At 36.2% G+C, this 13818-nt stretch overlaps 1 protein-coding gene across 1 annotated transcript; it reads right to left on the bottom strand.

Annotated features, from left to right (window-relative positions):
• Positions 1-4263: 4263 nt before the first annotated feature.
• Positions 4264-13588, bottom strand: LOC107673467 (keratin, type II cytoskeletal 8). The gene is given in 10 exon segments (XM_074186956.1): positions 4264-4826; positions 4960-5003; positions 5104-5324; positions 5864-5989; positions 6143-6307; positions 6524-6619; positions 6718-6778; positions 6893-7101; positions 9613-9893; positions 13560-13588. Coding segments are annotated over 9 exon segments (1470 nt in total). The 5' UTR covers positions 9892-9893; positions 13560-13588; the 3' UTR covers positions 4264-4557.
• Positions 13589-13818: the final 230 nt, after the last annotated feature.

The raw sequence follows: 13818 nt of genomic DNA, 5'->3' as shown, positions 1-13818 counted from the left end.
CATTTATGCAACATGTCTTGACATTACTGTAAATCATTGCAGATTTTTGGCTTTAAACTGTTTATACATATAATTGTGAATGTCTCTCATACATGTTAAACTAAATAGCAACCCTGTAACTACTAAGTATGTGTTTTGCAAACCAGGCTCATTAGAAAAACATGACTGTGGCATAATATAATTTGTGTAAAATGATATTACGTTGCTTTTTGCACATTTCGCAGCAAATTGAAATGTCTAGTGAGTACCTCTAAAAGTGCGTTCAGTATTATCCGAAACAGGGGAATGAAAATCTGGCAATGTTTTATTACATTAGTCAGAAATGAATACCCGGTGATTGTTGCTAAATGGTTCATGCTCTATCATGTTTGAGAATAACATCTGCAACCTACAATAAACCCTACCCTGACCTTAACCAATAGTGTACCCAAAAGAGATAAAGAGATTACTTTTTAGCTGGCTTCTGCAAATAAATGAGCTCATTTATCATGATTAATCTTTCACAGGAATCATATCCCACCCAAGATCTCCAAATTGTGAGTGCAATGCTGTACCAGGTGAGCTACCAAGTATGCTTACCACATCAGAAAAGCCATAAATACGGCGCTTGTTATGTGATGCAGACGTCATAACATTAACAATACTGTGCAAGGAACCATAAAAATAAGTCTTTATTAATAGATAATCATAATTTACGTAAAAAAGAATAAAATTTGTTGGTGTTTTACTGTCATTAGTGTTCATTTTAGCTGGAAAGTGCAGTGAATTTTATATATAGGTAATTTTTTGCATAAATGTAGCGGCACAATGAGCTTGTGTTGCAACTATTACAAATAAATAACTGCATTTTTATACACACATCCAATGCAAAATTGTCACTCAAAACATCTTAATTAAATTCTCCCTCATAAATGGGAAATTAAAATGTGACTTAGTGCAGCTAAGTAGGCTTATGGAGAGGCCTGACCAGAGCATCAGCCCTGTAATCCCTTGAGTTTCTGTTGGTATCCGCAATGAAGTATTGGGCTGTTGAGGCCTGCAAAGAAAGTAAGTGACTGACAGAGAGAGTGAAAGAAGTGTGAAGGTTTTTTAACTCCTTGACAGGAGATAATAAAAAAAAAAATACTATGATAAATCAATAACAGGGAGGAGTGAAAGGTCAAGCAAGGAGAAACTAGGACAGACTGCAGTTGTTGATCGCTGAAAAGTCAGAGAGAATAAAGGTGTATGTGTTGCAAAAGGGGGGTGGGGGAGGGAAGATATGAATCTTAGGGGACTGGTTCGTTGGGTGTGTTTAAGGTGTGGTACAACTAGGGAATAGGGTTAAATACCTGGGGCCAACATGTGTCAACGTTTGTCACCAAAATCACACATCCACCAGGCTGCTGCTATGCGTGGTATTCTCTACAAGGGTTTACTATTTTTTCTTACCTCACCTTTCAGCTCATTCTACCTTTTGTATAACAAACCACAGAAAACAATAACTGTCATAACTGCTTTTTATTTAACCGTAGTAATAACTACTAAATAACTGCACAGCTGGAGTCAATGAGGGCACATAAAACCGAACATAATATCTCAGTGCATGTTGTGACAAGACTTGAGAAATTCCAGTGCACTAACCTATTGTGACTTGTCACCACCACAAGGACTATTTATCACCACAAGGACAACTTTCATTGCAAAATTCATCTTCACAGAGGACAAAGTTTAACGCCGGATCAGGGGACATCACTCATGTCTTGGCAGGTTCTGTTGCACTGCACCATATGGGACCAAGCTAATGTCTGAGAGCTTGTGTTGTCAAGAATTGAAAATAATTTAGTGTAATGATCTGTATTGTGGTTCTGGCATAAAAATCTATATTTCCTAAAAATTACAAGCGAGTGAGATTTGAACATTTGTACTGGCAGATTAAACAGCAGCACAGTGAGACAGCTTAAGCAGGGTCCCTACTGTAGCTCTGAAATGTTTTTTTTTGTGGCTCAGCTTTTTTTTTTTTTTTTTGTCAGTGTCAGTGTTTTTGGTTAAATACATGTATAATCATTTATACATATCATCATCAAATACAACTGATCATTCAATTAATTTGTGAAAGTAATAGATTATTTCTAAAATAATTCCATAGTGCTAAAATGCTGTGAAGGATTAGGCTAGTCCGGTCTGAGCAGTTAAAGGCTTACACCACTTCATAGGTGTGGAGTCTAAATTCCCTTGCAACTGCAGCCCTTATAGGGCAGTGTTTGCTAAAGGGGGAGGAGACGCTGTCATAAATGCGGTTATTACTATTACTGCTCTCCATTTGGCCTGTATACATAGTAATATAATATTTTCCGATATGCATCTTTGATTTATTTATATAGGAAGTGCTAGGAAATGCTGGAGTTGCATGTATCACATTCGCTTTAAGACAATCATCAATATTAATCTGCACAATTATTATTTTTTTATTAAAGTTTGAGATGCAAGCAATTGAGTTTTCTTGTGATAATTTGAACCAATATTTTTTTGCTGTTATTTTATTATAAATGTTCCTATCATTTGGATTTTTTTCCAGCTCATTTTAGCCAAGACACTCTAAAATAAAGTTTGTAAATATACTGAAAATCTAAATTTTTTTAGTTTTAAAGGAGACTTTAAAGATATTATGCCCCTTTTTACAATATGTAATATACGTCTCTGGTGTTCCCAGAATGTGTCTGTGAAGTTTCAGCTCAAAATACTCCTCAGATCATTTATAATATCATTTTGAAAATGCCTATTTTGAGTGGAAGCAGAAACACGCTGTTTTTTGGGCCTGTTTCTTTAAATGCAAATGAGCTGCTGCTCCCCACCCCTTTTTCCAGAATAGAGCCGCGCCATTACAGCTCGGACCTGCTAAAAACATCTGTTTTGGTTCTGATTATCATGTTTATCGAGCTGAAATCATGCGTTTTAAACCATATGTGTTTAAACTTCTGATATACGGTTTTCTGAGAGCACACATCCGAAGCACACGGACAGAAAGCGGCTGTCACAGCATGTGAATACTAAACTAAGTTCTCATTCACACGTTTACGTTAAAAACACACATGAGTTACAAAAACAGTCAGTTATGTCTGTGAAGATAAACAGCTGGGAAATAAATCGCATGTTTATTTTAGATCTGTGTGGCAGCAGCAATATACATTAAACAAATCAATAAATCCACTGCTCTCTTGTCTCCTCTAAATAGTGTTCTGTGCTCGTCTGTGCAGCCAAAGGCAGACCAGTTAGTATGTTTTGCTCAAACTTTTGCCATGGCATTAGAGCTGGTACACCGTTGTCGCTTGCGAAATCAAATGATGGCGCCGTGGGTGTAAACTTACAGATTAAGGAGCGGTAATATTATAATGAGATCCCTTTGCCACGTCACCAAGGGAGCGAAATCTGACACGCTCGTTTTCTCAGACGCTTGCAGAAAAAGGCTTACCAAAACAAAGTTACTGGGTTAATCTTTTTCACGTTTCCTTGGTTGGTAGATGCACGGGGGACCTGATTATAGCACTTAAAACCTGGAAAAGTCAGATTTTCATGATATGTCACCTTTAAGTTAAACTTTTCTTTTCTGTGCACAACCCCTCCTGTTGGCTCAGAATGGAAGTGCAATGAAGGATTACATTCAAACAGGCAACTTCGAAGTAAAATGCAGAACAGCAGAAAAGTGAAAGCTCAAAGAAAGTTGCTTTGTTACCATGCATCAATTTTTTTTTTTTTTAAACAAGTCATCTGGAGGGATGGGTGCAATCCTGACGTCTTCGTTTCTATGCTGCATTTTTATTGACTGTCAAGCAGACTCTTTGCAACACAGAAGTAAGCTATTTTCTGTGAATGTGCAAAACTTCCCATTCATTAGCTGCTATAGGTAAATAACTAACAAAGTGTCACCATAAATGGTAAAACTATTTGTGCTACAAACCAGTGTATTTATGATTATAATAATGAGTGAAAACAATTTAATAACAAAATACCAGTTTGCAATTTATAACCGCATAACAAACTGTTTTTGTACAAGTAAAATAACTGGAAGCAAATGTTACTGGAACCTTTGCACAAAGTTACAAACTGCCGCACTTACTCTTACGTTAAAAATGGTAGATAAAGCAGCATTATATTCAGATAAAATTCCTACATATTTGGAACAAAATGTTTATTTCTTGCACCTATGTAAAGAAATGATAAAGTCTTAAAAATTCAATGTCGAAAACTGATGTTTTGCATGTATTGACTTTATTTGAATATAGGCCTCAATAGTAATCAGAAAAGTGCACAAAAGATGTTTCTCGTACTTTCTGACAGTGCTCACAGTGACAGACATTTAGTCATTTTTAGTTATAGGGTACAAAATACTGTAGAAGAGAATATATGGGTTTGTCACAGGGCCGTATAAATATCCTATATTTTTAAAGCAATGCATTGTAATTCAGTTTGATCAGTTTAAACTAGACATGCTCATGGAGCCCAGGGGAGGGGGTGGAGGCCAACCTATAAAAACCTGATCCTGGGCCCTGTGCACAACACAATCCATCTGTTCTTCCGTCATTCAAAAACATCCTCCTCTAGTTTGTCTACAGACTTATCCATCACTTGCACACTTCCCTCCATAGCTACGAGTTTCTTCCCTGTCTCACTGGTGGTGATGATGGTGGACTTTGTGCTTTTGGTGATGGTGGCAGTGCTGCTGGTGAGGCTGCTAGCACTGTCACCCTTAACTTCCTGCTTAACCAGGCCTGTTTTCTGAACATCTTTCCCAGAACTTTGGGATGAAACACTTGTAAGGTGGCTGCTTTCAAGGTCGTAGTTCAAGGCTAAGAAAAACGATATCAGAGCACTTTCACAAAAGCTGCACCTTACATATATGCATACATATATGGTGTGAAATACTTCAAAAAGCATATATGTGTATAAAAAGAGATGCTTTATATGAATAAAGTAACTCACTGTGTGGTTTAGAGATGGTGAGAGTCTGGAATGAACCATACAGTCTGCGAAGGAACACAATAAATACATGACTTCCTTAGGAATCCATTGTAATTCTCTATTCTGTTTCAATAAACAAGCACTCAAGTCTGAAGCTGCACCCACCTGCTCTCTTCTCCTTCCAGGAGTTTCCTATAGGTGGCAATCTCAATGTCCAGAGCCAGTTTTATGTTCATCAGTGACTGGTACTAACGCACCTGACGAGCCATATCCTGTTTAGCTCTGAGAAGAGCTGCTTCCAGCTCCTGCAGACGCAGTTTTGCATCTTTCACAGCTAGTTCACCTCGTTCTTCTGCCTCTTTGATCTGTGCCTCGTGGTTTAAATGCTAAAATGAGACGAGACAAAAGATTACATACTTCCCACACTCTGACATATAACTTAAGATCAACTGGGATTAATTGAGATCATCTCAGATCAACTCACATATAATACACTTTACCTAGATTTACTGAAAGAATGGTCGCTTTGTTCTTGTCAGATGTCACCAAAAATAATCAAGCTTTAAGTATGCTGCGCATTGTTTACTGACATTTTGACACATTTTTTGATGTTGTTGTTTTTGACAGTTAAATAGTCAAATTGTCACCTTTATTTATACAGCACTTTATACAATAGACTGTTTCAAAGCAGCTTCACAGTAATAAAAACTAAAATAACAGAATCAGTGATGCAGGCTTCAAATATGACATTCAGATTCTGCTGTAAAGCAGCTTTAGACAATAGAGTCATTATTAATCAGCTCAAGTCAGTTCAGTGTTGATTAGTTCAGTTCAATAACTACGTAAAGTTAATTAATTATGAGTAATTATGAGAAATGAGTTCAAATCAACTATAGAAGGCAATAGTGTTAAATAAACTTCTTACCTGTCCCTTAACAAGTTCCATCTCAGAGTGTAAACGTGCAATTCTTCGATTGTACTCTGCGATTTCAGCCTTTGAGCTTTTCAGGTCATCCCCATGTTTGGTTACCGTCAACTGCATTTCTTCATACTAATATTTTATAGCACACACGAACATTCACATAAAGACCCATACACATGAACTCACATTTACAATTAATTTGAGCATCTTTCGAAAAGCTTGAATATTACAATGCAAGCAAATAAGCACGTTTAAACATGCAATGCAAGAAAGTTAAGTAACCTTTTGTTGGTACCAGCTCTCTGCTTCAGCACGGTTGCGGTTGGCAATCTTCTCATACTGAGCACGAACTTCAGCTACAATGGCGTCCATGTCCAGGTTTCTGCTGTTGTCCATCTCTACAACAACTGATGTGTCCTTTATCTGAGTCTGGAGCTCACGGAGCTCCTGTACACATGGAACAAGAATTATTGTGAACAGTCCTGTTCATGCCTCCATTTACCACTGTTTTTTTAAGGGGTTTACATTGCTTACACACCATAAGAGTTATAAGTGCTTAAGAGCTATGTTTTACTATCAATTAACACAATAAATTCTATCTGCAAAGTGAATTACATAACTATATTAAAAGATTTATTTGAAATGTGAAGGGAGTGATGGTACCGCCTCGTAAATCTGCCAAAGGAAGTTGATCTCATCTGTTAGGCTGTCCAATTTACATTCCAGCTTCACTTTATTCAGATACGCACTGTCAGCATCCTAACATAGGCACAGTGAAAAATATATATCTAATAATGTCATTATAATCAGTTTTTAAAAGTACATGATCTGTGTGTGCTTTTACATTATGTGCTGACCTTTTTAAGGAGCACAAATTCGTTGTCAGAGTCACTCCGTTTGTTAATTTCATCTTCATACCTGAGGAGGGATGTACAAAGTTTGTTGGAATGTGTGTGTGGAACGTCCTTAAACACTTTAGTTTACAAGCATGCAAGATTTAAGACACTGTGCAGACGTTTCCAGTGATCTCACTTGCTCTTGAAGTCTTCTACCAGGCTGCCCATGTCCCGCAGGCCAGACTCCAGACGCACTTTCTCATTGCCTAGACCATCCAGCTGTCTGCGCAGGTTAGCAATGTAGGACTCAAACATAATATCAATGCTGGTTTGGCGGCTCGTCTGTTCCTGCAGGAGAGACCACCTAGTCTCCAGCATCTTGTTCTGCTGTTCCAGGAAGCGCACCTGGGGAAAAACAAGAAGAGTGCGAAAAAAAAGAAAGCAACATTTTCTTATGGTAAATGATAATGCATACATGTGTATAGATAGTCGTCCGATTACATGGACATTAATGTTTTTCATTACTTTAATTTTTTGAATAAAATTGAGATGCCATATTGAATATAACATGGATGAAAACAAGGCTGTGAGGGACCAATGTCCAAGCCATTACTGTATAAAGGTCCTAATTTTTGTCTACTAATTTTTTTTTTTTTGGAAATATATTGGCAGCTGAATAATTGCAATGTTGTTAAAAAGAGTACTACTCTATTAAAAACACTGCATTTTATCCCTCAGCCTCATTTTCATTATTAAATAAATTACATTTTGTGCCACTCTGACTAAGTTTATATACTGTAAGTATATTTCTAGATAGCAATATTAAAAATAATAATGCTATTATTTAAATACAATTTTTAAATAATTGAAATCTTTGAAATTTTATTGAAAATTTAGCAGTTCACTTAAATAGTCCTGCACACTGAAGAAAAAAAAAACAAAAAACGTACGTTTTAAACAAAATAAAGATCATTGGAATATATTATACAAAAAAATAATAATAATTAGCGATGTCCCGATCAGGTTTTTTGTGGCCCGAGTCATTGAATACTGAGTATCTGCCGATACCGAGTCCTGTTCTGATACTTATATATTCCTAGTGTCTGGTGCACAATTTAAGTACATTAAAGAGGGGGTGCAATGCTGTTTCATGCATTCAGAGTTACAGTTTACACTGTTAAAGAGTTGGATTCTCATGCTAAGCATGGACAAATTTTTAAAAAACAATTTGGACGTATAACGGAGTATTTCTGTGCTAAAAATCTTACTTCCGGGTTCGTACAAGTTTGGAGAGTTTTTTTCGATCGTGGCCCTTCATGACGTAAACGAGGGTGGAACTCCTTATATGGGCATTTCTCCCGGAAGAGCGCGCCCGTGCATGCATAGACCAGAGCAAGAGCTCGCCAATCAACGTGCTTCATTCAGCAGTGCTGCACAGGACTCGCTTGGGAAGAATGTCTCCAAAGAAGTGTGTTTTTGGTTGTAAGGGAAAGATAACTTTGTTCAGCTTCCTAAATAACTCAATGTTATGTAAACATTGGATGCAGTTTGTTTTTCCGGAGCAGCAACGCAGTTTCACAAGCGTGTTTGTTGACTAACGTTTTATAAACAAGGCCCAGTTCCATGCTGGATTAGCACATTGTTTGATACTGAAGGATGGAGCGGTCCCAGCTATAAAGGATCCCCTTCATGATTCAGAACTGCAGACTGTAAGTGAAACTGCATCAAATGTGACCCTGGACCACAAAACCAGTCTTAAGTCGCTTGGGTATATTTATAGCAATAGCCAAAAATACATTGTATGGGTCAAAATGATTGATTTTTATTTTATGCCAAAAATCATTAGGACATTAAGTAAAGATCATGTTCCATGAAGATATTTTGTAAATGTCCTACTGTAAATATATCAAAACTTAATTTTTGATTAGTAATATGCATCGCTAAGAACTTCATTTGGACAACTTTAAAGGCGATTTTCTCAGTATTTAGATTTTTTTGCACCCTAAAATTCCAGATTTTCAAACAGTTGTATATCGGCCAAATATTGTCCAATTCTAACAAACCATATATCAATGGAAAGCTTATTTATTCAGATTTCAGGTGATGTATAAATCTCAATTTCGAAAAATGTATCCTTATGACTGGTTTTGTGGTCCAGGGTCACAAATGTCTGTGTTTTGTTGGCAGTGGGAGCTCAAGTGCTCGTCAATCTTTAGCTCCGCCCACGGCGCGCCTCCAGGAGCTCGGTTGTTTTCGGAGAGAATCGGAAAGCTGTATTTTTCTTTTATAAATATGATGCAACTAAAGACTCTTTGGAGCTATGAACGATGCTATACTACTCAATAGGTACTCAAGATCAACATGATATATATATATATATATATATATATATATATACTTTTTCAGTCTGTTACTTTTTGTTTCTTTGTAATTGTTTGTGAAATTTACATTTTGCAATTTTTGAGTGAAAATTGTTTCTACGCTAATTTTGTGCATTTTTACTAATGAGTTTTTAAATGCTTCTTAATGTGCAAAAGTCTCTCTGTGCTTTATTGAACAGATTATGTAAGTTCAAAGCTAGTTGTGTGTGCTCTGATAGGTGAGTTTCTATAAAAGCATGTATAAGGGAGTGGCCATTGCACCAGGTAGTAAACTGATATTGCCCAAAAAGCGACAAAGGTGTGTTTATGACAGAGGGTGGACATTGTCCCTTCAGGTTAGTCAGTCAAGTGGTGGTCCTGATAAAATATGACACTGATAGAACTGGGCCTACTGTTATCACAATCACATCACTTCCTCACACCAGCATATGAGCCACACTTGCAGGTCCAAACACAATACATTTCATTTGATGTGAAAAGTAATGTCCGCACAAAATGTTAAAATAAAGACAGGATGAAAAAGGAGATAACCTACTTTATCAATGAATGAAGCAAAGCGGTTGTTGAGTGTCTTGATTTCCTCTTTCTCCTGAGTCCTGATGGCCTGGATGTTCGGGTCAATCTCCAAGTTCAGAGGTGCCAGAAGACTTTCATTGACCTTTACAGCTGTAATTGGTGAGCATATGGCTGGACTGGAGCCCCAACCGTCTCTCGAAACCATCCCTGAACGAGTGAGGGGGGTCCTCCTGTTCCTGCTCACACTTACGGAGGAGTGACTGCTGAAAGACTTCACGGTTTTCTTGGAGTTCAGCATCTCTGGACAACACAGCCGTCAGAGTGAGAGAGGACAGAGAGTTGAGGGGTTGGAAACTCAAAAGGTGGGATGACTGTCGTTCCCTCAAACTCTTATATCTAATGCAGGGAGTGGCTCAAGGCCAGCTTATTGGTCAAGAAACAATTTTCAAGATATGTATGGAGAATTATGAGGTTGAACGTCCAGAGGACAATCACACTGTTATACATTAACTGCTTCACTTCGATCCCTGAGCAAAGGGGAAATTCTTAGAATACTCCAAATCTTACAGTACATATTACTTTAGTTTTAAGTTCAAATCTGAACATGCTAAGACACCATGAAGCATTTCTACTTTTTACTTTACTTTTGCATCCTTAAATGAAATCAAACTGCAACAGCAGATCCAGGCTCAGCAAATAAGAGAAAACTAATTAAAGACCAGCCAAAATATTAAGAATTATTATAACTGCACAAAATAGTCTATAATGTTTTATGAGTGCATGTAACCATGCACTGCATGAGTATATTTTGCATATTTTGCAATTTCTATATCCACCCAATAATTAACTGCTGACTTGAGGCCCGCTATCTACAGCAAAAATGCAAAAGCAGCTACCCTTTAAACTCATTACATGGTCTAAAGTAGCCTTGTAGCCTCCTCCATACAAACACTCCATTGGTTGGTCATATATTGTACTTTTCTGGAGGCAAAAGGCATGGGCTGATCTGTCTAACTTATACATTGTTGTAAAGATAACAATCCAAGACTTCACTGCTGGGTACGTATTGCTGGCTTTCAGCCATCTGAGTTTCAGTCATCCTATTGCAGCCAAACCTTTCTGTGTGACCTCCACACTTTAAAATAATACACACTTCCTCAGTACACAAATATACTACGTTGATCAAAATATCTGCATTATTAACATCATAGTTAAAGAAACAACAACTTAAGAGGAAAGCCTAAAAAAAAAATAAAATAGTTTTTCAATTGAAAAAAAAATCCATACAGATTTGTAATATAATTCATTTAAATTAAGTACCTAAATGGAACTGCATTACATTCCTAATAACATTATATGAATATATGTTCTTTTGAACAAAGAAAAATCATTTTGATTTTTTCAAGATATGTGATCTCTAAACTATGAATCAACAGGAAAGACATTATTAGAGATTATAAGATTATAAAAGATTATACTCCTGGATAAAAGTGCCTGTAAACTAAATTTGGCAGCTTCCCAAAGATGTGCAATAATATAAGAAAGACTAGCCTAAAAGGTTATGGCAAACACATTCAACATTTGGTATTTATATTCATTATGTAGGTGTGTTATGTTCATGCCAAGAGTGATTTATAGGCAAGAAGTTTGTGTACTTGTCATAAAAAATGTCCTGGCATCTTTTGTTCCCCTTTTTCACTGTAGGCAAATTTCAGTTCCCCTGTTTTAATACAGGTTAATGCAGACTAAAGACAGCTAAATCAAGTTTTTTTTTTTTCTTTGCTTTTTTAACGGTCTTTTTTCTTGCTGAAGGAAAACTGACAGAATTGGTAGAGTGACAGCAAGTGGCTTGTCGTAACATAAGAGAACTATTCAAATTGGACACTTACATTGTAGACAGACAGTAGTAGACGTGGTGCTCGTTTATAGTGAAGATTAGATATAAAAGTGCAATGACTGTTACTAGCAGGGCGGATTCTCTCCTCTGGTCAGACAGACTCTGAAGACGAATTCAAGCTGAACTTAACAAACATCCTGTGTTCACATGAACATATGTGATAAGACATGACAGTTTAGACATGAAAAATGCAACAAATATTGCATTTTACAGGAATATTGCAAGTTATTAACAGTATTGTAATTACAAAGCTGAAAAATTTTGTAATTTAATATTGTAATTTTTTTACAAAATGGAAAAAGGATTACAGCATAAATGGGGAAAACATGGAGAATGAACATAATATGGGTATAGCCTACTAGATTTTTATATGTTTATTCTCTTATTCAGCAAAAATGCAAAAAGTTGATCAAAGATTTCCATTTCACTTTTCTAGTCATCAAAGAATCCTGAAATATAAAGCAGCTCAGCCTGTTATCAACATTGATAATAATAAGAAATGTTTCATGAGCACCAAAAAACAGCATATTACGGTTATTTCTGAAGGATCACGTGACACTGAAGTAATGATTGCTGGGGGAAAAAATCACAGGAATAAAATACATTTTAAAATTATATATATATATATATATATATATATATATATGATAAATGTAAAAAAAAAATATCACAAAAATATTTCCCCAAAATTACGTTTTTTACTGCTTTTTTGATCAAATAAATGCAGCCTTGTTGAGTATTAGAGACTGGCCCCCAATTATTGACCAGTAGTGTACATACAATTACAAAGAAATCGAAACTAATCCTCTCTCTGGAATTGAAGATTACACAAGATCAATAAACAAAGTACAGCACAACTGCATATCTGTTCTTTGGAAGATGCCACGGTAAAGGAGTAAATACGGTTAGTCCTGATATGTGTCAGACCTTTAGTCACCTCTCAAAAAAAAAAAACACAGCCACTTAAAATAATAAATGATTAAAATCATAACATGGATAAATGGGTGAAAAGGGCAATTAATTATTGATAAGTACAATGACTTATGAAGAATATAATAATTATTGATGAATAATATAATTATCTTAATGATAGTTAGTAAATTTCTTCTACTCATAAATAAATAAATAAAAGGAGAATATAAAATAGGGAAATACACAAGAAACCCACAGTTTTCCATTAAGGTTTTCTACCACTTCATGTTCATTCTGATCAGTGACTCCTGGAATGCATGTCACTCACTTTCATATGAGTCAGTGTGTAGTGTAACATGACCAAAAACAAGCCCAAACTAGCAGCTAACTAGGTGACCTGCTGTTGCAGGCTTGAGGCATGAATTTTGCAGAGTATAATTCTGGTAATTCAACAGAGTACCCTTCATGCACACCACCTGTATTCCTGTAATAAGAAAAAGGGGGGTGCACTGTAAAAAATGATATGATGAAAAGGCCATGACAGCTTATGTTTTTAAGTTACTTTAACTCATAAAAATAATTTAAGCAATTTCAACTTTTTTTTTTATAAGTTATACTAGATTCAACTTGATTTTTTAAGTCAGTTTAATGTTACTGAAATTCAAAGAGCCCAATTTAGTTGAGTGAACTTAACATTTTAAGTTGTAGCTTTTTGGCACTAACCGGCCAAATCTCTGAACATGGATTCATGCGCAGGAGTCAAATTTGTACATGAATTTAATATCAGAGTCCTTTCCAAGAAAAAAAAAATATTCAGCAAATCTAGACATTAGACTCATGTTTGAAACATGAGACATCGCAGTGCAACATCAAACAAGGAGACACGGGCAGACTATACAGCGAACTAACTAAACCGCGGAGGAATTTCACAAATGGTGTAGTATATTTTTTTATCTGGATCTAAAATAAAGTTTACATTATCATAACTAGAAAATTCATGTAAAAAAATTTGAACTTAAGTTGAAACAGCAAATGTAAAGTCAAATGAATTTCAATAAAACAATTCAGCACTAGGCACGATTTAAATTAGTGAGTTGAAATGACTTGTACTTTCAAGTTGATTTAACTTAAAATTTTAAGGCAGCCACAAAACTTACGTTTTTAAGTTGAAAGGGGTGACAATTTTTTACAGTGGTGTCCTGCAGGCAAAAACAGGTGACTGTCGTTAAAACAGATCTTTAAGCAGGAGAACTGCACCACAACTGGGGCAAGCTCAAACCGGTGTGCACCGTTTTGCTACGGTTTCCGGTTTGAACGACATGTTTCCTGGAAATGGTGTGCAACAGGGTTTGAGATACGTTTTCTCTTGTTTGGTGGGTGTGTCAAACATGTCAGCCCAATCAGCAGCAGCATGTA

This window comes from Sinocyclocheilus anshuiensis, unplaced genomic scaffold (assembly GCF_001515605.1).
Source record: "Sinocyclocheilus anshuiensis isolate Anshui unplaced genomic scaffold, SAMN03320099.WGS_v1.1 scaffold44, whole genome shotgun sequence".
Classification (NCBI taxonomy): domain Eukaryota; kingdom Metazoa; phylum Chordata; class Actinopteri; order Cypriniformes; family Cyprinidae; genus Sinocyclocheilus; species Sinocyclocheilus anshuiensis.
Note: the sequence above shows the minus strand (reverse complement) of the source record. Positions and strands in the feature narration are given on the sequence as shown.